This window comes from Curcuma longa, chromosome 12 (assembly GCF_044706935.1).
Source record: "Curcuma longa cultivar G26 ecotype Majalengka, Jawa Barat chromosome 12, ITB_CL_G26_1.1, whole genome shotgun sequence".
Classification (NCBI taxonomy): domain Eukaryota; kingdom Viridiplantae; phylum Streptophyta; class Magnoliopsida; order Zingiberales; family Zingiberaceae; genus Curcuma; species Curcuma longa.
The window spans coordinates 964,331-989,374 of record NC_133872.1 but is presented as its reverse complement, the minus strand read 5'-3'; the positions used below and the strand labels follow the sequence as shown (position 1 = coordinate 989,374).

Genomic DNA, 25,044 nt, shown 5'->3' with positions numbered 1-25,044 from the left:
CATCATTCTAGGATCCTATCCAAACATCACTAAGCGAAATGATAACACCATCTAAACCTAACTAAGCATCAACCACAAGTGTAGCAATAAATCTTATTAATCTACCGTTATTTTGAGAAACATAGTACCTACTAACAGAAAGCATTTAGATCAAACAAATAAATATCAGAGAATGAATGACGTACCCAAATCCAGACTTGCAACTTGATATTGTTGTATTGCACCGTTTCCACATTAAATCCAATCGCTGAAACAAAATAGAAACGGAACAAGACAACCAACAGTCGGAATCTTCCAAACTTCAAAATGGAGAGAGAGAGGGAGAGAGAGAGAGAGAGAGAGAAAGAGAGAGAGAGATTCACCGACTTGGTATCGTAGAAACAACCTCGCCCATCTGAAGCCGATCTGAAACAAAGCACCAGATCAACCTCACAATCCAAGAAATCAGTGAAGGAACAAGGGAGGGCGGGGTGTCACTCACAGAGGATGGTGGTTTTCCCGGCATTGTCGAGGCCTAGAACGAGGATCCGCGCCTCGCGGTTGCCGAAGATCGAGGAGAGCATCCGGGTAAAGAGGATGCCCATCTCCTTTATCCAGGAGGTGCGCCGGAGATATGCTCGAAGCGATCTCAGATCCGAGAAGCAGAAACCCCAGTCACCGAGATCGGTTAGGAATCAATTAGAGCAACCGCGAGGAGAGCATCCGGGTGAAGAGGGTGCCCGTCTCCTTAATCGAGGAGGTGCGCCAGAGATATGTACACTCGAGGCGATCTCAGATCCGAGGAGCAGAAACCCTAGTCATTGAGATCGGTAAGGAATTAATTAGGGATCAAGAGAAGAAGAAAAAGAGGTGAACGAGACGGAGCAAGAGAAAGAAACCCTGGAGGGCAATATTCTTCCGACGTTAGTTTCTTCGTATAGTGTTAAATAAGGAATTTGTGACCCACAAAATATCCCTCATAATTAAATATTTTTAAAATTATTTAAATTAGAATTAAAAAAATACCTCTTATTTTTAACTTTTGCCTAGACTATTTAAAAAAAACATATTGACATTAAAGAAAATATTTAAATATAAGTATAATAATGGAGAGGCAAAGAATGATGACGCAAAAAAAAAATCACAAGCGGGGAAGTATCCCGCGACGCCTTTCATTTTGGACCACTCCCCAGTCTCCACGCCTGCACCCGCGGCGAGGCGACGACCTCTGTTTGGAGAGCGAGCGAGCGAGCGAGCGATTGAGGAGAGAGAGAGGTATCGAGGGGGGAGATGCTATCCATGGAGCTTGTCCTTGCCCGTTCTCCTCCCACTCTCGGCGTGAATGCATCGCCTTCCTTGCTCCCCCTCCATAGCCGGCGCTCCGCTCCATTCCTCGCTCCAAGGCGTCAGCGCTTGTTCGTTTTACGCCCTCCGGTTCCTGCATCACCACCCACTGCGCTAGCTCACAACGGGACCGTCACATCGGTGTGGATCTCTCTTTTTTCGTCACTTTTTCGGCGAGTTCCTTTTGTGTGTCAATGAGGACTTAATTCTGAGCCCTAGAGGGGGAAAGCCTTCGCCTTTACCTTTTCTTCCATCTTTGTTCCGATTGATCTTTCGTTTCTAACATGCGGTCTTTGCATTATATGCTAATTCTTGAATTTGGGGTCATATGCGAATTTTCTTCGCTGTGGATGCCCACGACAGGAGGCATGGTGTACTAGAGAACAGTATTAGTATGCAAAAGCTTTTGGTTTTTACATGAATTGTTTGTTAATTGATAAAGCTATGGGAAGCTTGCATATTTGTATTCTGTATTTCTTTGGTTTGCAATGCAAATTTATATACACAAGTTACCTCTCCGGCTCTCCAAATAAAGATGCGAAGACAATATACATGGCAATCTAAAGAATGAAAGGTGAAAATGGAAAGCATCGATCAGTGCTGAAAACATGGGATTTTGCAATAGCTGAAATCCTAAAATCTCTACAGCTAGTTGTTTTCATTAAGAACCACTTCTCATACTTAATTGTTAATTGAAGCTAGCCAATAACTCTCATGTTTAAAAAAACTAATGAAAAGCTGATCGTGTAGGAAGAGAGACTAATTGAAGTAGGCTGTATTGTTTACAGTGGGAGGCCTACACCTTGTGCTTTAAATGATTTGCAACTGGGAAATCTAGTACTTATGAGTGTCGTTTGGCTTGGAAAATATCAACAAGGGTAATCTTGGATCTATATATTTTTTGAGTTATTTTATCTTAGTTTTGATATGGTGATTACAATTTATAAGGGTTCTGTTTATGTTATATTGTACAATCAAACAATCATTCAATTGATATGCACTTAGACTCAGGGCACCTACCTAGCTGGAATCTATTTCATCCCCATCGCTAATACTACTGTGAGAGTATAATGATTTCCATGTGGCTTTCTTACTTTTTTTCAATTAGTATTGGCTACAATGAACTTGGTTCGGTAAATCATATTTGTTTGTTAAATTTTTGTACTTTTCAAACTGTAGCAAGACAATGGGGTTTACACAGTTGGCCATTTTATGACCAAGAAGGAAGATCTTCATGTTGTAAAGCCTTCTACATCAATCGATGAAGGTAACAATTGTTAATTTTTTTATTCTTTTTGTCCATGGAAATTTTCTGAACCAACACATCAAATGAAATGAATAGCACTGGAGCTCTTAGTAGAGAATAGGGTCACCGGCTTTCCTGTGATTGATGATGACTGGAACTTGGTATGCAATTTTCTTTGCTGCATTTCTTTTGTTTTCAGTTATCAAATACTTCTTTGTGATAATCAAGCATTTTACGGATAGCTTGTTGCCACAGAACATTTTCTCCGTATCTATTTCTTGATGATGTGAAAATTGATTCATCCTTTTTCATTTTTCACCATATGACTTTTTAAAGAGAGTTGATCTGTTTCAGTTGATCATAAAGAAGTTATGCTAGAAATTGAAGATTCTATCTTCTCTTTGTAGTTATATGAGGGATTTGAATATTTAAATTGTACAGTCCTCCTAGAAAAAATGAACTATGGAATAAAAATGTTGGAATAATGGAGAATAGAACAACGAATTCAAATGAGTTTATCATATCACCTTTTTTTATACATATCACTTTTTTCTTGAGAGGTGGATATATTTTAGTTGATCATATAGTATTTATGTTAGAAACTGAAGGTACTATCTTTTCTTTGAGGTTGTTTGTTACGTATAAGGAACACCACTTTTCTCCCTTTTATTCCTTGAGGTTCAGATGTAATAAAGAGTGATATACTACATCATTTAGATGCAAAAGCAATTATGTCTTTTGTTATGAATAGTTGGTCTTTGACAAATTCTCTTAAAGAACAATAGAAATGGAAATGAAGATGTAATAGATATCAGTAAAGATCATCTAGGTGAGTTGCCTTTTGTCAAAGGAAAAAATGAGAGGGAATGAAAAATAAGGGCAAGAATTGATGGTGCTACACTCTGTTGCAGCAGTCTGCTCTCTTCTTTCATATCCCTCTGACTTTTAGTTCATCGTTATTGGGTCCAGCAAATGTTAATTTTATTCTACTTTATCCTGATTCCTCTCTACTGTGTGAAATTTCATCTTTCATTCACTATGCTTATTTTGTTTGCCTTATTGTTTAATGACTCACTTGTCCATGTTTGCCCATGAATTCTTTAATCATATGGTGCCTCTTTCTCTCTTGGCTTTGCAGGTTGGTGTGGTTTCAGATTATGATTTGTTAGCTCTGGATTCTATTTCAGGTTTTGTTAATTATTTTTCATTGTCAAAACTGAATATATTGTGTATGTAATTCTACCAAACTAAAATGCATAATCTGTCTTTTTTAGAGTACTGATATTTTTAGGAATCACTCTATCATTTTCTTATTTGTTATAAAGTTTATCTGTTGTGCCTCATAGTATTGTTATTCTTGAGGGTTTTTAACTCTTGCTTAAGGTTCTAAGTTTTTGATTCTACTATTTGCTTTCTGCATAGCTTTTTCTGAAGCAATATGGAACAGATTGCTTGATTGCAAAACTTTTTGCATGTCATAATTCTATAATATACTAATTTATTACCATCTAAGAGTGTTCATCATGCGCCATGCACATGAGAGAGGTGCTGTAAATGTAATATGGATGGCAACATTACATGAAAACTTTCTGCAGTTGCTGGAAAGTGATACGATGTTAGTCAAATTACTCTTATTGCAACTGCAAGGATTATGGTTCCTTTCGAATGGTCTTATGCTGTCTGGGTCCTAGTGAAGGTGGATGGTTGATTAAGTTGATGGTTCATAGGCTAAATAGGTTCTTCAAGAAAGCTGATTTTTGTTGTCACTATCGGTTGCAGTTGGAATTGTGACTTTCACTTGATTTATTTGATTTTTTTTTAAAAAAAATCTAGGAGTAATTTTCTATAACTTATAACTTAGAACGCTATGGGTGACTTTCACTTCTCTGCTTAAGGCATCTTGAAACCATTATTTCTCAAATATAATTATTTTCTTTTGCAACAAGAGCAACCATTTAGATTTCAATTTATAGTTCTATCTTAGACAATGCACTATCTAAAAGTTCCTATTCTTCTCAGGTAGTGGACAAACTGATACAAGCATGTTTCCTGAGGTTGATAGTTCATGGCAAGTGAGTGATATTTGTTTTCTTTGTTTCCTTGTAATACATATTATTTCTCTGCTCAATATATTTTTTTCAGAACAAATATGGTTAGGCGATAGGTTGCAAATTGGTTTGTTTGAGATTTTTTTGAGTAATTTTTTGAAACAAGGTGAATTGTTGTTTCACTAAGTAGTAAGCAACATGGTCTCTTTTTTATGGCCCAAACTCTGTAGTCTAAGATTGTTTAACTGTTTACCAATACTCTCCATGGTAGTGGGATTAGACTTTCAATAAATCATATATCTTGACTTAAGGATCATAATGTGTCATCCTGTTAACATGTTAGTCCATAATTATGGTATGCCATTAGTTAAAATAACATATCATATTAAATCTAACACATACTTAATCTCTGACTGTCAAATCCATTAGGGGAATTTTTTTCATAATATATGGTGATGTGATATTTTTTTTTTGTTTCAAGAAATCTTGCAAGAAAATAAATGCACCTGATAAGGCAAGAACTCATACATGGAACTTCAAAAGCCCTATTGTTGCTAGATTATATTTGCCTCTTAACGTAGTTATCGCAGCAACAAATTCCTGTATTGTTTATTGGCTATGATGTGACATTAGGCCTGTTGGTACTAGTTCCTTGTGGATCAGGGTAGATTAGGGAGCAATTTATCCTGTAATGTGCATTCTTTTTTATACTGCGGTTGTGGAAGTGAAACATGCAGGAAGAAGCATTTTTGTAAAATTTAGTGTTTACCCAGAGAATGTCAAATTCTCGTGGATGATACATTGAGATATACGACCCAAAAAAGATACTATTTTGTTTCTTTTGGAATAACTAGATCTATATGCACACTGAATTATGTGTCAGAATGCTGGACCTCACATTCTTATACTGTTGCAGACATTCAATGAAATCCAAAAGCTGCTACGTAAGACAAATGGTAAAGTTATCGGTGAGGTGATGACTGATGCCCCTCTCGTGGTTCGTGAAACTACCAATCTTGAAGATGTTGCAAGGTTCTACACAGTGTATCCAATCTTAATGTTTCAGCAAGAATGTTGAACTGCTAAACAAATTGCCATTGCTAAATGCAGGCTGCTACTGGAGACAAAACACCGCAGATTTCCAGTCGTTGACAGTGCTGGAAAATTGGTATGTGATGTTCCAGTTGTTAAAAATTGTGTGTGCGTTTTTTTTAGTTCTTGCTATTGAGGTTTTTGACACGCCCACTGAAGGTAGGTGTTATCACGAGGGGAAACGTGGTTAGTGCAGCACTCCAGATAAAGCATGCAAAGAGGATGAATTCTTGATTCCCGGATGGGAAGCAGATATTAAAGGAGCCACTACGGATTATTAGACCGCACTGCTGCAGATGTCTGATCATTGAGACTAGGCTTTTGATGCATATTTATGTTATAGATATCTTAAAGTAGGAGGATACATCAAAATAGGTATGGACAGTGATTATTGATCATGTGAAGCCTCAGTTATTTCCCTTCTGTAATATTTTTCTCAAAAGAACATGAAACGTGATCTTTGTTGGCCCCTGGGATAGACCCGACCATGGGTTGAGTCCGAATCGGATTCAGCCCGGATCTATAATTGGGTCGACTGCTGATTACCTATTGACTCAATTAAATGGATCAAATTGGAATCCGTCTATTTGAGGCCGAGTTGGTTATGGTTTTGGTTCCAAATTAATCGTGCATTGACGGTTTGAACCGCCATTTCAGTTGGTTTTTTTCTTTCTGAGGAGTTTTTATTTTTTTAAAAAATTAGTTGAGATTATTGATTTTTTTTATCAATGATTATAATTTCATATTATTTTCTCAACTTTGTCTTTGAATTTCAATTATTTTTAATTCTTCAATTCTAATAGAAAAAGATTCATCTACTCAGAATAAGAAAATAGTTAATTTGAATGTAAATTTTGATAATTTTAATTTACTCGTAATGAATTAGTGTAACTTTTGACACATGACATATAAAAAAAATATTGAAAGTTTTAAGTTTTGGGATACTGTATCTTTAAAATTATTTATTTTTATTAAATAGTTTTAAAAATATTATTCTTTCATATGGAGAATTATGTGTAAAATGTAGTATTGTAAAATCTCATATAAATATCAATTGAGCAATTATTATGGGTTATTGAAGTAATATGTTGAAAAAACGAACGTTCTTAAATATAATTATTTATATTTTTATCAACTAGTAGAGATATCAATTCAAATTTATTTAAATAATTTAATAATAAATTTAAAAATTATTAATTATTTATTTTTGTAGATTTTTTAATTTTGGATGTAAATACATATAAAGAATTATTTAACTCATTTGGTTAATGAACTATACTTAGTTGTACATTAAAAAAATTAGTAAGGAAAAGAAAAGAGATAAATTAAAAAGGGTAGCCCCAGTGCACGAAGCTCCCGCCATGCGGGGTCCGGGGAAAGGATCCATTGTACGCAGCCTTACCTTGCCTTTGGCAAGAGGCTGTTTCCAGAGAAAAGAGATAAATTATAAAAAGTAAATTAAATAATAAAATTTCGGTATCTTCTGATATTTAAAGTACCATTAACAAATTCTTCCTTATATAAGTGTAATTTATCATGGAATTGATAACTCTTAGGCTATTCAAAAATATTTATTAGTAACTCGAGTTTTTGTTAAAACATTTATTATCTCAATAACTCTTGATTATTATCTTTAATTTTATAAGAATATATATTAACTTCTAAAATATTTTAAATTTTATTTGATAATAATAGTTCTAATATTGTAAGTATTCATAAGCTTAAATTATATATTTTATTGATAATTTATTTTTTTATATTCGTTGCATATGTCATATTTTAAATTTATCTATTTAAAATGAATTTAAAATTTTTAAAAATCAAATTAAGCTAATTAAAATTATTATTTCTTATTTATAATAAAACAATGAGAAAAATTATATAAAATTAAGGAATGAGATCTAAAAAAATTTCATGTGACATATCAACACATTGGAATTTAATATATTAATTATTACAAAATTTATTTCAATATAAAAAATTATTATGTGTATTTTTTTACATAAAATACTAATAATATTAATATACATTTATTTTTATAATAATGAAATATATATAGTAGTATTTGTGAAATTTTAAAAGTATTTAATGATATCATCAAATAATTTTTTGGTGTTTATTATTCTATTTTTATTTAATTATGATAAATTTTTGTAATATAGTTTTAATTTTAAATGAATATATTATGAATAAATTTTTTATCTCTTTATGTATTAGCAATGAAAGTAAAATGAAAAAAATATTTTTATTATATTTTTTATATTTTTTAGTTGATTTTGTTTTAAATCCTAAATTAAATTAGTTGTTTTGTATGAAATATTATGATGATTTAGTTTTATTTAATAATGATTCTTTTATCTTGGTGCTGTTAATATTATAAAAAATATTAGAAATTATTTATATAATATTTATAAAAATTATAATTTAAAATATTAATAATAAATTAATATATTTAAAATGTAAAATATTAATAGTAATTTAAAGTCTATAAAAGTATAATTTTGATTAAGAGAATTGATGAAATATTCACGAGAATACTAAAATTCTAAATAGAAATTGAAAATTTATTTTACAATTTTTTTTTATTTTAGTGATATAAATAACAAGTCAGGTTTTTTTTATAGTGGTAGTCGTAGAAGATTTAAAGTTTTTTATCCTCTCAGCAAAAAAAATTCTAGCTTATCAATTGTCAACCATTGTTGTAGACTAAATGTTTAATTTTAGAAGTAATATATTGGATAACGAAGATTTACTTTCTTTTTTGATTCTTTAGAAATATAAATATTACTTGATGATTGGACTAGAACTATAAAAAAATACAAAGAATATTACTTTCAAATTACATTGTAAAAGGCTTTAATATCAAAGGAACTATGAAAATAAAAAATAATAATAAATAATAATATCACTTTCTAAAATAATAAAGGATAAAAAATGAATAAATTACCTATAATTTGATTCTCTTATACTCTAATAGAATACGTAACAACATGTGTAAGTCATTTTTTATATTTTTATAAATTTTTAAATAAAAATATTAATGTTGAACGGTAGTGAATCAAACGAATCGTGAATTATCTCAAACAGTGAAAGTTAAAAATCGATATTCTTAGAACCATCAAATTCATAATTTTGAACTGTCGAATTGTCTGGTTCGGACCCTGATTGAGTTACTTGAGATGGGGGGCATTTTTTCCAATGTTATACCTAGAAAAATTGGATGTAGAATGTGATCTAAATTACTCATATGAATTTAATTGTTTGATATGGGAATACGGTCGAAAGTCGAGTTAGATGAAGGGTTCCCTTTGGAGATCCCTGAACTAACTGACTTCTTAAATAAAACGTAAATAAATAAACGAAAAACGTTTGAATAAGACCTACCTGTTCATAACATCAAAATAAAATAAACCTTTTTAAACAACATGAGAAAAAAAATAATTTTGAGATTGTCTTGAGAATAATATATTGAACAAAATAGTTGCACCAAAATAGAATCAATTATCAAAATTTACTATGGATGAACAAAATTTTAATCGAAACATAAGTTTTGATGTTAATATTGGAACTATTTTCTACATAAAAAAAAAAATCTGTTCGACTTTTTTTTAAAGCAATAAGAGACTTGTTTGAGCTTTTCCACGAACAGAATTATAATTTCCTTCCCTAATTCACGCTAAAATAAAATCTCAAATTATAATTTTATTTACTTAGCAAATAAATCAAGAGAATGCATTGCTGAAATCTTATTAGCATATTCTTCGAAAGCAATTCTGAAGACCAATGTTACATAACTTGAAATAAATCATCAGATGGAATTTGTGAATATGTACATGAGCTCTGATCAATCATCAAAACAAAGTGAACAAATCAAATTGTCCTCTGAAGGAGGTGCTTTTTCATCGTATGAATTCATTTCATCGACTAAAAACCTCATGGTTTGGATGCAGATGGATCAGTATTCTCCAGGAACGCCCAAAATGGTTTTGCAGGGGAACGAACAAAGGCCTTCACCGATACCGGACTATCTTTGCTCTGCATATCGAGAAAACAATGTCCGAGTTGATAAATTTGTCGATCAAGCAGGCACAAGTTAATTTTGGATTTTCAAGTATAGGTAATTATTTTGGAAAGAATAATTCAAAACAAAGGCCACTAAGGAACTTAAGTCATTAGAAATCATTAGTGAATCAACTAATGAAGAGCTTACCAATAGACATGTTCCAGTCTCAACATTGCAAACGGGATACTCTTGAGGGCAGCAGCTGTAGTGATCGTCACAGCAGGTGGCAGCCTCAAGAGGGCAGCATCCCCAGGCAAAGCAATACTTGCCGTATTCATAGACGCAGCAGCAGGTGGTGCTCGCTGGACAGGAGAAGTATTTATCACAAACGGTAGGAGGGTTCACGGGCGATGGAGGAGATGGAGCAGGTTTGGGAGGGTTTCCTCCTGTCTTTGTGGGATAAGATGCTTCCATTGCGATACCACACTTGCCAGTGGAAGCATTGATGTTTCGGTCCATCCTTATGTAACCATTCTCTCCCCAGTCGCTTCCCCATGAGTTCCTAACTATCCAGTAGTCCTGGCCATTTTCAGTACCATAGCCTACGACTGCAACACCATGGTCCAGCTCAGTTCCGCACCTTCCAGTGAATACTCCCTGAAAAACAAAAGAATGTCAATTGTAAGATCATGCATTTTAATGCTCGCATTTGATTCTATTGTATGGTAGGTTTCTTGATTTAAGAACAGTAGTGAAGCCGATTCATTGAGTCAATCAAGTTGGTGGAAAGAACACACCATAAGTTTTAGTAATGAAAACAATATCAAATATGTAAGAAGCAAAATAGTTCTTTTACTTTCTTACAACAATTGTCTCCTCTATTGATATACAGTTCTTATAATCTTTTCCTTCCTATGGTTTGATATAAAAAGGACTAACTGGTTTCATAAATCCATTAAATTTAACAAGATGCAAAATTTACCACATACCGAATTGTAGAGTTGGAACTCCCTGCCACCAGCCTCAATAGCAACACTAACTGGCTGGTGTGCAACAGCCTTTTGTAGGGCTTTCTCATCGTTCTCTGGAACATCTTCATACCCATCAATAGACACAACCTTGGCATTCTTCTGCAAGATCATAAGCACGACAAGTAAACCCACACAAGCACATTATCTATAGTTTGAAAGCATAAAGTTGCATTGAATGTAACCAAGATACGTACCCTGTACTGGTCACAGGTGCCATCACGAGCTGTATAGGGGTAATCCTCCTCACTATCAATGCCTCCATTTTGGATGATGAATTCGAAGGCATAGTCCATAAGGCCTCCATTGCAGCCCTGGTTATAGCTGGTGTCACACTCCACCAGCTCCTGCTCCGACAAGGTTTGAAGCTCCCCTGTCACAATCTGGTTTATGCCTTCCACAGCAGCAACAGTTGAGAATGCCCAGCAACTCCCTTCAATGCAATAAACAATGTCATATAGCTACGAACATCAATTTGTAGATACTTCATTTTTTGAACCAAGAAAATAAAGAAACTACTTTGGCACATTAACTGCTGTTTTAGGTAGATTGTGAAAACATGATCGCTAGAGCAAATATTAAACCTTAATTTCCTATTCTCCTGTTTCAAATCATAGTCATTTGGAGAAGGTTGCCTGCCTTATTATCTTATATATGTAGAATTAATGTTGTTTCTGTTCCGAATTGTCAACTACAGATCATGTTGACTGCATAAATATATTGTGTGCACAGCGTATTGTTGTTTCTTCTTATATCACAGTAATCAAAATCAATTAACCACAGTTAATTGGACACAGCAAAACCATCGGACCAGAAGATCTGTTGTTGTTTCTAGTATTGTCAACGCTTCATAGATATTCCAAATTAACATTTTTGAGACAAAAAAAAACACAACTGTGGCAATTCAACTATGATTTGAGATATTTAATAACAGTCTTTGGTACCTTATGAAGCTTTCTCATGTCGATCAAGAAATCATAGTCTATGATCAACCAAGACTGCTGACATAATTGGTCCAACTGACCTCTACAAATAGATTAGTTATGATATAAAATTTCCCAATTACTTTAATCAATTAATTTATATTGATATTTAACGAAAGCAATCGTTATGTGATAAAGACAGAGCACAAAATAAGGCAATAAATCCGACATCTGCGAGGGCTGAAATCACCAGAGTTGGTCTGAATATAACGGAACAGGGCAAAAACAGAAAGGACAAAAGGGCAGATCGCGATCGAAATTTACTGACCACGATATGTTTCCTAGGCCTCAAGCAACCAAGGGTAAGAAAAAACCAACAGCGAAAGAAACGGATGCTTACCGCAGTGGCCCTGATCCTTGACGGCGGCGACGGCGCCCTTGGCCCTCCAATCGATGGACTCTGGCAACTCCTCGCCGTCTTTGTACCGGTAGCGCCCTCCAGCTACCCGGTTGCGGCGTCCGCCGCGGGGCCTGGTGCCGAGTAAGGCGGCACGGTACTCTTCGTTGGTGAGGTCCGCGAAGCGATTGAGGCCGAGCCGGAAGCTGCGGTGTCCGGCGGCGGCCGCTGCGTTGTGTGCGTCGATAAATCGGAGATTGTCCTTGAAGATCTCGAAGCGGTTATCCTCCTCCTCTCCGAGGGGGCTGTTGACCCGGCGATGCTTGGCGCGCCAGCCGTCGTACAACATGCGCATCTCCTCCTCGGTGCGCTCCAGGCCCTTGACGCCGTGCTCCACATTGTAGGAGATGATGGACATGTCCGCAGAGACGGCGGCAGCGAGGCAGGAAAAGAGGAAGAGGAAGAAGAGCCCGGCGGCCATGGTGCGGGAAGGGGAAGCGGAAAGGGCAAATAGGGATTTTGATGTCTAAGAGGGGGCGAGACGTGGGAGTTTTATAGGCGCGGAGGGTGGTGGTGGCCATTAAAAATCGGATTAAAAACCGGAAGTTACGCTGTTTAATTAGACTTTTATTATCTTTAATTTTAGACTAATACAAATATTTTTTTTAATAAATAAAATTTAACATAAAATAGAGACATGTTGTTCTATAAAATGACATGAAGTAGAATTTTTAAATGAATTCTTTTGAATACAAAAAAGAGTTATTATACACTTGAGTTTACATTTTTATTTTGTCACAAGTCAATTTGTTAATTAGTTTACACTTTTAAAATAATTTCTTTGACTATGATAAACGTGTGAGCACACTAATAGAGCATATCAAGCTTCCTTTTATCCTAAAAATGTGTATATTAATAAATAGCTTGACCACAAGTTTATTTTTTAAAGTGCAAGTCAAACCTTTAAAATTTGTATATATAAAAAGTTTACGCAAAATATAGTATTGATATTTTCAAGTTTATGTAATAAAAAAATTGAACATATACTATTTTATAAAAGTTAATAACCTGTCGTTTGTAATCAATAATATTCTCAGAAAATATACAATTTCTGATAAAAATAATTATAAAAATATCTTCTAATCAATCATAGTTGTTAGCGTATTTTTGTAAATCGGCCTTACTGGTACATTAAGCGTGTGATAAATGTCACGTAAATTTTTTCAACCCTTAGCTTTCTTTTGAATTAAAATTCGCCATGTTTATTTGATCCCAAGCTGGGATTTTTCCTGATTTGATTGCGGTAATTTGTTTATATATGAACGAACTCACACGCCACTAGACGTCTAGAGATAATCTTTCTTTTACTAACAGTGCCGTGTGAAGATAGTGTTCACGTGGAAACACGATGGAATGCACTCAAACAGATTAGATTAAGCCACAAGTTTCTTCAAGAATATGCTCTCTTTGTTTCTTGTAAAAACATTGTTTCTTGGAGGCAACTAGTCATTAAAAACATTGTTTCTCGGAGGCAACTAGGCTAAGTATAATCGATTCTCAATTATGATACATTATCAATTAATTTCTTTTAATGAAAAAATAATTTTGAAATGCTAACTACGAAACCACATGTCATTCATATTTTTTTAATTTATTTTGATAATCGATGAAAAATTTCTGTAAGACCTGATCATCTTCAAGATTAATCAATTCAAAAAATTGAATAATAACTAAGTTGAAGGTGCAAGGAAAGGGTTTTAAGCAAGTTGACATCTGTAGCTGCTCTTAATACACATGCAAATGTTCCACACTTTGAATATCATGAGGGAGTTCATTGCTTAAATTCAGGATGGATATGAAATGTGCCTACTGGATGTGGAGTAAACTTTATACAAAGTAGTAGATGCCAGAGAAAAATTAATATCAAACAATGTCATGAATCATGATTGATGGTTATGTGCGAAAGGAAATGCAAGTTTGATTTTGAACTCTGTAATCTAGTGAAAAAAGCTGGTACGGAACCAAACAATGCTACCTTTACATGCCTGATAATAAGTGGATGCCCAAAGTCCAGAACATTCACGTGGCCAAAAAGTTTGAGTGGTTATGTGCTGAAAAGAGGCCATAATTAAACACAGAGACCGATTCTTTAACTTCACCTGCATTCACGCCCTCCGAAAAGCTCAGTGGTTGTGCCAGCATCAACATCGTGGTCTTTGATGTTGGACTTGGTTGGTGAACCCGTCTTCCTTCATGCAGGAGCCGACATGCTGTTTGCACGAATGTTTTAAACTCAAACTCACCATGTAACTAGTTTGGTTCGTCCGTTGCTAAGAAGTACCAACACTTTCCATTTGTTCTACAGAATTAAGCTCAAAATCTCGTTTCCGAAAAGAATCTCACATGACCAAACACAATCCTGGGAATAAGAAAAGTATTGACTCTCATGAGCTTAAATTACACTAAACCAGGAAGAATTATTTTGATCGTCTTGGGAAGTGATGTTTGATTAGCATCGGCAGTTCAGAGAGCTCCACTTGAGTTTTACCCAACAATATGCTCTTCAACTTGTCGTCGCAATTAACTAAATTCTTGTTGTTTGGATCCTGGGGAAGCATAATGCATTATCATCAATAACATCCTTGATACACGCTGAAATTACTTGGTAATTGTTGCGGCATAAAAACCTCAATTAACATGACGATATCAAATAACAAAAAGACACTGTTTTTTTTTTTTTGCCAGGATCATCAGTTTGCTCAGAGTTACACTATTTCCTTGTTCCTTATAAAGCAAGCATTTTCAAAACTGTTACAAAATATGAGAAATGAATCTCTTAAGAATGTGGATAAACCACAAGATAGGAGAGCAGTGGTGAGTCTCTTCAATCAAGGAAACTGATGTTGTGGGCAAATGAGCAAAGACTTGTGCATCAACATCAGGAATGGACGTGTAGAATTTGGTGTATCGCATATGTTGAGATAATCATTGCACAAGTATATGTAGGAGCGAATAAAATCCAAACTTAAAAGTGCTAATGTGGAATTAAACACTTAATACCAAATAACTATAATACGCCTACTGTCACCTCAAGCTAAAGCATAGGTACTATCTATCTTCAGCCACTACATGAACCAGAAATGTAGACTAAATCATAATCATAATGAAAGGAAAACATTTGCACGCTAGCGAGGCAAAACAAAACGAAAGGAATTAATACAGAACCCAATCAATGATCCCTTCGATCTTAGATCAACAAAGGTCTAGAAACAATTGACAAACCACATAGGCGAAGGTCCCTTCTGCCTTGGATCAACATGCAACTAATAATGTTTTTGACCTCAGATTAGTCATGAACAAAGAGAGGAGATAAAACGAAGGGTTGATGTATAATGAGAATGAGAGATATTAGGAATAAGCTTCTCCTGGAAGAGAACACCAGCACATAATAGAATGAGAAAAAAGGAAAGCACTCAAGGGATCTAAAGGAAAGATAGATAGAACAGCTTGATCCTTTACTAGGCTTAAAAGATGATTTTTTTTTTGTTCAATTCTGCACTAGGGATGGATTGCACCCCAATCATTTGTGGGGCAGTAAAATGAGAATAGGGAATTTTCTCTGTTCAAATTTTCACATACTTTTGGATGGGTATATCCAACAGAAAATATAATACACAAGATATGCCAAAACAAGAAAGAAACAAAACAAAGGTTGTTTGGGATTTGTAAAAAGAAGGAAAAGGTGCCCATACTCTCCTCCTCGTGATATAACCTGAAGAAGACGAGTGCAGATGAAATAGTGATGAGAAACTGGAAGCCAAAATCTGGAGAGCTAAGAGATAGAAATCCTTGGATCAAAAAAGGATTAGAAAGCAAATCTGATCAGAAGTAGAGGCTTATATTTGTTCTCTGCTAAGACTTTAATCTGGAATCTGGATTTTTTTAAATGAGTAAATCTGAATATAAATCTTTGGAAGAACAATAAAATAAATTAAAGATGAAATCACGAATCACAAATCAGAGAGAAGTAGCAGATACCAAGGATCTACTGAGGAGATGCTACAATAGTGGGATGACCAGAACAATCACGCACAGAATGAGTCACAACAAATCACTAGAAGATGATTAATGCAGAAAGCAACAAATCGGGAAGAAGAAATTGAATATGCAACGCAGAAAATGAAGACTGGCCTTCACTGTTGCTCTTGAAGGATTGTTCTTTTGCAGAATCCAGAAGAGAAAGTTATGCTAGCGAAAAGCTATGATTCAAAGAGATAATTTCAGCAGAGACACAGCGGCAAAAGGAATTGATGGAGGTAATGCTGCAGATATTGAAAGAAAAAGTCACTGCTCTAGAATCCTCCCACCAGGAGGAACTTGTGGCTGGACCTATTCTGTTGGAGTTCAAAGGAGGAAGAGTAGATATTTTTGTTGACAAAAGACACAAGATGCACTACCTGCTTCTTTTGGGAGGAGATCCTGCAGAGCAGCAGTGAAGATGCAGTTCCACGAGGCGGTGGTGGCACAAGGATGGCAATGTCACTTAGATGGCAGAGTCACATGGATGAAAGCACCAAATGGAACAAAATTGACAGCAGCCTACCCTTGGGCAAAATTTTGCTAGAAGAAGAGGGGCTCTAGTACCATGTAGAATTTGGAGATGGAAAAAAAAAAATTATATTACATCATATTGAGATAACAATTACACAAGTATATATAGGATTCATGATAAAACCCAAACACAGAGGTGCCAATTTGGACTAAACCCACACAATACATATACCTAATAACTCTAGCGCACTTAACAGGAAGAAACTCCAGAAGTTCATGGAGGTATCCCAAAGAATGCATAGCAATATGACTAGGCGAAAGGAAACGGTAAGCTATATCTGCTACTAATTTACAAGTAATATGTAAAGAATACATATCGAGGGTGCTGGCATTCAAATTCCAAACCCCTTGTATTCTGTAGATTAATAATTGACCTAATAGAATACTGCTTAAGACAACAGAGTTATCTTTTGTAATGAAGAAGAAAAAAGTTACATGGAACACAACAAGAACAGGGCATGTTAATACAAGGGAGAAGGTATGACAAATATACCTGGAGATTGTGGGTCTTGATATGAGACCATACGTGGATGAAGAAGGAGAGATGGGACATCTGGGACTGGCCATCGGCGAACTCCCGGAGGTTGGAGGGCAGGTTGACCAGATCAATCAGCTGCGCCACCTTCTTAGGGCACTCTCCCAGCGTCGCCTTCCTCGCCAGCTGTCCCACCACCATCGCCAAGATATGCCCTGATTCCGCACCCTAGCCAACAGACCAGAGCAAGATCGGCGTATGCCGAAGTGAAACCGTCAGCAGAGGAGACGATCGATCGCCTCGGTGTTGACAGAGGGCGGTAGGGCGTGAAGGGAGCGATGGAATCGCAGCGGCGGAGTAAAAAAATCTTGATCTTTGGGCCTTCTTTTAATATAAAGCTGGCAAAAGTTGGATCAATATGATCCGCGACCTAAATCTATTTTAGATTTTTGTTAGACGGATCAAGGACTCCTCGATTTTGTTTCGGTCGTAGTTTTTCTTTGTTTTCAATAAATAAATTTTGAATTTTTTTGGAAAAAATATTACTTTATCAATATATTTAAAACACCTTTGCTAATAAAAATAATTTTTAATCTCAATCTAAAAAATGTCCTTTCAACCAAAAAATATTTATATAAAATTTAAAAAAAAATCGTAAATTTTGTCAAACTTCTACTTGGATCCATCCAACTTCGCCGTCTCGCGCTCATGAATTAGATCGATAAATTCAGCAAAAGCTGCTTAAGTTCGTGACGGGAAAGCTTCGACATGGCGAAGAACTTGAGGGCGTCGTTCCCAGTGATGCGCCATCGCCATCTGAACCAAGCAGGACAAGCAACGTAAGCAACAGACAGAGGAGAGTTCTCGAGGGGAAGGAGAGCTCGAAAGCCTGACCCTTATCAACACCACCAATTTCTAGGGCTCTTCCTTATTCCATGCCAAGGTCAAGGGACAAAGTTAATTTTAGAGAAAATTATGTTAAAAGCTCTTTGTTTCAGAGCATTCGAGAGCTCAGACTCAGTCATGCAAGACAGTCTATTCTTTTGCCAAATAACTCAACAACCATTCAAGCAGTTCAACTTTTCTGTTCGGTAATTTAAGATTATCAACTCAAGTCTTAACAGAGAAATCAGAATTAAAATATTGTAATTTTTAATTCAGTACAGTCCTATAATATTTCTGATAAAGCTCGATTCTTTATTTCGGACAATTTGGGAGCTCAGACTCGAATTCGGACTCAGATCATACAAAACAACCTGATCCTCTAGATAACTGCTGAGCAATCATCCAAGCAATTCATCCTTCTTACTTGAGCTACAAATAAGTTTGGAATTGGAATACTGTAATTTTCAATTCAATATATATTTCATCAAAAATAGAACAAAATTTGGAGCAATGGCGCGAAAGAGAAGAGGAGACTGAAAGTAATGATGCCAGTGGATTAAACTCTGCAAGCGGTGACCCGCTTTACAGCTTGCCTGCAGCCATGGAGATGACAAAGTAAAGAGAAAAAACTGTCTTCCTCTTCTCTCTTGTGCCAAATTGTCAGTTGCATAAAATTGAATGCTGGCAAGAAAAATAAATTCCTTAGAGTATGGAATAAATTGTTTTTAATAGTCGCAGAAAGATTTTTTAGATAGGCGATCAAAACCCTAGTGAAACCAAAAACGAAGGACAATATCGTGCCCATCCTTCTTTTTGTTGAAAATTTCAGTTGTTTATTCTTTCTGAAAATTGCAGTTCATAGTTTGTTACGCAAAGCATTAAAATGCATACGATTTATAAGAAATTATAAATTTGAGAGAGCAAAATTCTGGAGTGTAAAGTAAGCAAAGTTTATAAATTCTTAACTGGAAAGGTACTTGCTTAAAGGAATTTTTCCATTTCTTTCCCCTACTGGAGTTTGCTGACCTTTCATGTGGCTGTTAAAGTTTCAGAAATCTACCTCCTCCTTCAAGACAAATTCACAGATTCTTGTTATCCATCAAACACCAAAAAATTACAGGAAAACCAAACTAAAAAGAATAAGATTGATGATACTTACAAGCTTTATTTTCTCTCTCTTACCAGTAGGAGGACAAGTTCATGTGAATGTTACAACTTACATGGTCGCAGGATCATCGATGAGCCGAGACAAATTGGCCACTGTGCTGCGTCCGTAAAATTGTGGCGCGAGTTCATGCTGCATTCATCTGCACAAAGACACATGCCACACAAAAAACCAAATGACTGCAAGAAATCCCCAAATCCAAATTGTTTTTTGTTTTTTTGAAACAGAAAAAAAATTACAGCACGAAATCAAATTCATCAAACAGATATTTATATATAAGAAGAAAAAAAGCTCAAGCAAAAATAAGTAAACAGCAAATAGCACAAGGATACACGCTAAAACTCGCATCCATAAATGCTTCTTCCTCTCTTCTCTCACTGTCTACCTACCACTGTCTATGCAATTACTAACTATAACTCTATTTGCAATTCGATTAAACACAATCCTTTTTGCTGTTATTTCTTGAGTCATTGCATGCGCCTCGATAGTTAGCCTTCTCGCCTTGAGCAATCGACCTGAACCAAGCACAACAGATTGAACTACGTTAAATGTGATCCAATGCCATTTAATTTTGAATAAATTGACGTAGTAATTGTGTGAAACAAGACCTGGATGATCAATAATGGCGAGATTTATGGATTTGTTCGTTACTGTGGCCATGGAATGGAGAACAGGTTTTTGAGCCGGCTGCCGGTGATGCGGTGCAAGGCCTTCTTCGCGCCCGGCACGCCGGCCTCCGCCAGTTTCTGGAGGTGCTGACACGCGCCGGCGTCAGCAAGTCGCCTCCGTGCCCCGCCGCCGCTGCCGGATGTGAGAGCTAGCAGGACTGCCACTGGGAGCTCCTTCCCGGCAATCGCATCGCTCGTCGGCTCGAGCATTTGGACCAGCCGGGTCACGCTCTTTTCGTCCCTCGATAGCTCGCGCCGGTTTGCCCGTACCGCCAGAAGCGACGTCAACGCCGCGGCTGCCGCCTCCTGCGCGCTCGCGGGTTTTGAGCACTCCATCATCTTGATCAGCGCCGGCATGGATTCTGCCATTGATCGCTTTGTCTCTTCGCTAGGGGATAGGTCGGCTACAAGCGCCGCCGCGGAGTGTTGGATCCCGGCGCTCCCAAGCTTGATCAGATCCTTCAGTTGGGCGAAGAGGGGCGGGGATGAAGAGAGGAGTTTGGTTGCCGTCGGAGATACTGCAAGGGCACTGAACGCTTTCAGAGTGTCATCTCTCTGGGTCGGACACGGCTCGAAGGAGTTGGAGAAGACGGGTAGGACCGTTCTCTTGAAGGATAGCGTTGCAGATCTCGGCACCGCCCATCGCGGCCAGGGAAGCCAAGCAGAGGGCAGCGTTCTTCTGAGCTTCGAGGTTGCCGGAAAGGAGGAGGTCAAGGAGTACTGATACGGCGCCTTCCTCCACCATCGCTGCCCTAATGTCGTCGATTGCTGCGGCGTTATTCAGGGAACCGGCAGCGAGGGCTTGGACGGAAGGCGATCCGGATCCAGAATGGCAGGCGGCGACGAGAATCGAAACGCCGCCGTAGGCAGAGACTGCCCAGGAGCAGGCATGGTCCGCTGTCAGTGCGTGGATCGCGGTGGCAGCGAGTTCCTTCAGAACCGCGGGTCCGGAGTCAAGGAGGCGCAGAAGAGGGCCGAGGGCGCCCTCCTCGAAGACGGCGCGGCGTGAGACATCGGAGGCGGTGGCAAGGAGGGAGACCACCGCTGCCGTGCGGTCCCGTAACAGAGAGTGGGCGGAGGGATCGAGGAGGCGGAGAAGCGAGGGTAGGTCTCCCTCCTCGACGACAAGGCGGGAGATCTTCGCGGGGTCGGCCGCGAGAATCTCCAGGAGGGAATCAAGAGCCTTGCCCTTGAGATCTAGCGCGCCGATCTGAAGACGAGCGAAAATGTCGCGAACGAAAAGGGCGAGCACGGCGCGGGAAGCAGAAGGAGCCGGGAGCGGAAGAACAATCGCCGTGGAGTCATCGGCAGACGACGCAAGGGAAGCATCGTGGTGGAGCAAGCCGGAGCGGAGGAGAAGGTGGAGGTCGTGGAGGTGGAGGGAGAGCGCGGAGGCGGCGATGTCGATGTCGCTTTGTAGGCGGAGCTTCCCTCCAGGGAGGTCCTGGTCGAGGCAGAGGGCGGAGAGGGACCGGAGGTTACGCAGGGTAGAGAGCAGCGCGGGCAGCAGGTGATCACAGAAGAGCTGGTTGGAAGGCCATTTGGAGGAGCCGGCGGCGTCCGTAAGGGCGGAAAGGAGGAGGGAGAGCTTGGAGTGGAGGAGACGCCATCGACCAACGAGAGGTCCGGGCGGAGAGAGCAGCGGCTAGCAGAAAAGGAAGAAGACGACTGAGGATGAGATCAAGGGTCTCAGTCAGTGAGCGAGAGTCTCGTCGCCGTCGTCATCTGCCACCGCCTGGAAGCTACGGAAGCCGCGGAAGCCATAGGTTCCGCTGCCCTGCCTCCCTCTCTCCCCTCTCTCCCCTCCCTTTTCGACTTTTATTATTATTATTATTAACTATTTGGTGGAGGTTGCGTTAATTGGAGCGGCCACTGAGGAAGTTGGGAGAGTACAGGCGAAAGCAAAAGAGGTGTGTGAATGTGGAGTAAAGAGGTCGTCAACAGCCGTCCGTTCCAAGCCAGGGAGCAGGTAAATCGACCCGCTTCCAATTTTCCAGCGAGTCCTGTCTTATATCGTTGCGCCACAAAAGGTCGTCTTTTCCTAGACGCTGTCTCGAGCGAGACAGTAGGCAGGTACCGTTCGATGGAAATGGACGGATGGGATTGCTTCCGAGGGAACACCCACATGGCGGCCACATGCTGTGTGGGCTTCGAAGAGAAACGATAAATCAATAAATATAACGAGGGAAAATTGCTTGGCAGTTTAATTAAATACTATATAATCACAGATGGGGAATTAAACTACAGCAGGCGACATGATTGATATGATCCATCGCAAGATCGGGTGGAAGCGGATTATTAAATGGCTTCTAGAATGGATCATCCGATAACTGCCCGATAGTGTGTGGAAAGGGGGACGATACGTGAAGCGTGGCACGGTGATCTACTTTCCCCACTTTATCAAGAGGCCACTTTCTTGAACCACGCTTAGGTTGAGTTGTTGAACCAGTGGAGGCCGCAGCAGGTGGCGCGATGCATTGACGGAAGCCATGAAAGAGGAGGAGACTAAAGTCGTCTTCTTTTTCTTTGGGCTTTAAGTGACAAAAGTGAGCTTTATCAGGGGTAACAAAAGCTTAGTGAGTTTGGTCATACTAACTTTCTTACCTTCCCTGGCCTGGCTTCTGGTTATCCCTAATACAATTCCGAGTCTCGGTCTGGTCTTACCACACGGGCCCAATGCCTTAAACAGCCCAGTCACCCACCACTTCTGGCTTACTTTATTTTTTATTTTATTTTATTTTAATTGTGTTTAATGTTTTTTCTTCACGTTATTGTGGGCGAAGTCTGCTATCCCTCTGTTGCCTGGCACTGTGCACAATTGTGATGTCTGTGCTTGAGTCATAATGCGTCTATCTCTTCTTCCTCTCGTGAAGCATGCGCGCCAAAAATGAAACTTTGCATCACCACTGCTTCCAAAACAATATTCAAACGAAGTCACTGGCACAATTGTGATGTCTGTGCTTGAAATAATGAAGCATGCAAAAATGAAACTTTGAAGGCTACGAAGAAAAGAAGAAGAAGAAGAAGAAGAAGAAAAATCGACTGGGTGCAATCGAACACGAGGGTTTTTGTTAGAACTGGGAAAAATGAACATACGATTGGGCTCACAACTGAATCTATGTCTCTCAGCCAAAAATTATCCTGTCGGGGAAAAGAATCCTCCAAGTCTTTACTATCATGAAAGAGCTATTGCTCACTGTTAATTTCAGGATGATGCAGGGCCTCATCCGGAGTCGAAAAGATGGTCTTCTTGGCGTGCGACTGGAGCTGAGCCATGCTTCTTTCATCAAACTCTGCGATGAACTTTTGATCAGAAACTCTCGCTTTCACAGCTGCGTAGCAATTGTATTCATCGATAGCTGAAGCAATGCACCAGCCTTGCAGTTTTCTTAGGCATCCCACGACGCATCCTGTTCGATGCTGCACAAGAATTCAATGTGGAGCCAAGTCTTGCATGGATCAAAGTGATGGTAGAGAGGGAAATGTACAAGAGCTTACCTTGCCACGTTTGCAATGAATAAGGAGTGGGTGATTGTGGACATCTGCAGAGTTGGCACGAACATTTAATTGAAACTGAAACAATTTAAGGAAACTTGCTCTGCAAAGGTTTTGTACCAAGAACAACTTTAAGGGCCTCCCGAATCCTATTTTCTGGAATAGTGGCTTCCTGCAGGGCAAATTGTTGCGATCAGAAGGGTAAGTATAGGAATACAGAGGCGAGTTTAAGATAAGATAAGAGTAGACGTGAGAGTCATAGTCCACATGATCTGATCTGAGCTCCATTGAACTTATAAAAACTTGTTCAAGATGTGAAGTCGCATTTGGGAATGTGACCAGAATTAGAATTAGATGACATTCGAGAGACAAACACAAACTAAAAGCTAAAACACATTGTTACTGAAATTAATTATGACCAGAAAGTTGCCAATCCTATATCCAAAAGGCACCCAGTCTGAGCCACAATGGTAAGGTGTCATGAAGCATTATTCCAAAGGGAAGAGCAGTAGTTAGCCTTTTAGGGCAGAAATCCTGATTTATCGTGTAAACCATGAGTTGATTTTAGCTTGACAGACCTAAAGCACATTGAATCTAATCTAGTACATGAAACGCTAATATGCTCTCAAGTCATAGCAGCTTTAATTAGATAAAGGTTCAAAGCTGCCCACCCCAGATACAAGGAGACCATGCATCTCTATAAGCTTTGACTGTATTGATTTCTAGCATGTGCCATGTCAACAGTAGCACATCATGGTAAAGACATTGAACAGGGATATGAGAGACAAACAAAAAGGCAGTGATAATACATTAAAAAAACTGCATATTTATATTTGAGGGATAACACTAAAAATTAATGAGGAATAGGCTGACATGATCTTGGTAAATGGATTATTTGTCCACAACACTAGTAGTGATGTGCCATAACATTCATTGTTCAAAACCTGGAACTACCATAAGACTCTGACCAACTGAAGATCCACTTTTAGGATAATGAATACAGAGACAATTAATCAGGGACATGTTGAAGGTAAACTTGGTAAATGCATTATTTGTGCACTACAATCACACTGATTAGTGACGTGTGCTAATGACATTGTTCGTAATGTGGGAATTGTGATACTATTGATAACTCATTAACCAGAAAAGAAAAGGTATTTTTAGGAATGCATATGCCACTTTCATAGTTTTTTCTTCATATTAATTGATGATACTTATTTAACCATGATGCTTTGTCCAACTATAGGTCTTCCAGCTTTTTCAAACACACATACACCAAAAGAAATATATTCAAGTCGAAGTAGGAGTCGTTCAACTGATAGCACTATTGTCCTCATTTCTTTCTAGTCTATTTTCAAAAAAAAAACTAGTTCTCCATATTTCAAAATTTGACAATTATATTATTCACAATGATAATATTTTCTGCAAGCAATAACAAGAACCTTTGCCATACCATCAAATTGAGATATTGGGTTATATAACTAATGTAGGGTGTACACAACGAGATGGAATAAAAATCAAAAGTCAAGCAGCCTGCGAGATTTGTAACATCAAAGATTTTTGGGAGGGAAAAAATCTTACTGTTCATGGTTAAGATAAGAAAAGGCATTAGACTAGGAAATAGAATTGGCATTCTGAAGAACGATATGAATAGAAATAAACTCACAAGGAGGTAGTTAAACATC

General features: G+C 37.9%; 3 protein-coding genes, 1 long non-coding RNA gene and 1 pseudogene across 4 annotated transcripts; 1 reads left to right on the top strand and 4 right to left on the bottom strand.

Annotated features, from left to right (window-relative positions):
- Positions 1 to 191: 191 nt before the first annotated feature.
- Positions 192 to 817, bottom strand: LOC141843180 (uncharacterized). Its single transcript, XR_012603022.1, has 3 exons — positions 482 to 817; positions 367 to 405; positions 192 to 247 (listed from the first exon to the last, which is right to left on the bottom strand). It is a non-coding gene; the product is annotated as an uncharacterized LOC141843180 (long non-coding RNA).
- A 375-nt stretch (positions 818 to 1,192) lies between these two features.
- LOC141843179 (CBS domain-containing protein CBSX1, chloroplastic-like) lies at positions 1,193 to 6,314 on the top strand. Its single transcript, XM_074731220.1, has 8 exons — positions 1,193 to 1,464; positions 2,503 to 2,590; positions 2,666 to 2,730; positions 3,708 to 3,756; positions 4,589 to 4,641; positions 5,534 to 5,649; positions 5,728 to 5,785; positions 5,869 to 6,314. Exons 1-8 carry the CDS (start codon positions 1,270 to 1,272, stop codon positions 5,941 to 5,943), a joined length of 699 nt encoding a protein of 232 aa, XP_074587321.1. The 5' UTR covers positions 1,193 to 1,269; the 3' UTR covers positions 5,944 to 6,314.
- Positions 6,315 to 9,451: 3,137 nt separating this feature from the next.
- Positions 9,452 to 12,566, bottom strand: LOC141843178 (low-temperature-induced cysteine proteinase-like). The gene is made up of 5 exons (XM_074731219.1): positions 12,064 to 12,566; positions 10,938 to 11,173; positions 10,702 to 10,842; positions 9,920 to 10,369; positions 9,452 to 9,744 (listed from the first exon to the last, which is right to left on the bottom strand). The coding sequence occupies exons 1-5, from the start codon at positions 12,539 to 12,541 to the stop codon at positions 9,643 to 9,645; spliced, it is 1,407 nt and encodes a 468-aa protein (XP_074587320.1). The 5' UTR covers positions 12,542 to 12,566; the 3' UTR covers positions 9,452 to 9,642.
- A 1,793-nt stretch (positions 12,567 to 14,359) lies between these two features.
- Positions 14,360 to 17,525, bottom strand: LOC141843530 (upstream activation factor subunit UAF30-like). Its single transcript, XM_074731585.1, has 2 exons — positions 17,165 to 17,525; positions 14,360 to 14,666 (listed from the first exon to the last, which is right to left on the bottom strand). Exons 1-2 carry the CDS (start codon positions 17,345 to 17,347, stop codon positions 14,538 to 14,540), a joined length of 312 nt encoding a protein of 103 aa, XP_074587686.1. The 5' UTR covers positions 17,348 to 17,525; the 3' UTR covers positions 14,360 to 14,537.
- Positions 17,526 to 19,664: 2,139 nt separating this feature from the next.
- LOC141843574 (uncharacterized) lies at positions 19,665 to 21,628 on the bottom strand (annotated as a pseudogene).
- Between the last annotated feature and the right edge of the window lie 3,416 nt (positions 21,629 to 25,044).

Excerpts from the sequence above, each read along its gene's own strand:
- LOC141843179 (XM_074731220.1), top strand. The coding sequence starts at position 1,270 with ATGCTATCCATGGAGCTTGTCCTTGCCCGTTCTCCTCCCACTCTCGGC. Across the intron at positions 3,757-4,588 it reads AGCTCTGGATTCTATTTCAG|GTAGTGGACAAACTGATACA; the intron begins GTTTTGTTAATT and ends TATTCTTCTCAG. Across the intron at positions 5,786-5,868 it reads TTGACAGTGCTGGAAAATTG|GTAGGTGTTATCACGAGGGG; the intron begins GTATGTGATGTT and ends CGCCCACTGAAG.
- LOC141843178 (XM_074731219.1), bottom strand. The coding sequence starts at position 12,541 with ATGGCCGCCGGGCTCTTCTTCCTCTTCCTCTTTTCCTGCCTCGCTGCC. Across the intron at positions 10,843-10,937 it reads GCACCTGTGACCAGTACAGG|AAGAATGCCAAGGTTGTGTC; the intron begins GTACGTATCTTG and ends ATGATCTTGCAG. Across the intron at positions 9,745-9,919 it reads AGACTGGAACATGTCTATTG|AGCAAAGATAGTCCGGTATC; the intron begins GTAAGCTCTTCA and ends CTCGATATGCAG.
- LOC141843530 (XM_074731585.1), bottom strand. The coding sequence starts at position 17,347 with ATGGTGGTGGGACAGCTGGCGAGGAAGGCGACGCTGGGAGAGTGCCCT. Across the intron at positions 14,667-17,164 it reads TCAAGACCCACAATCTCCAG|GATCCAAACAACAAGAATTT; the intron begins GTATATTTGTCA and ends ATGCTTCCCCAG.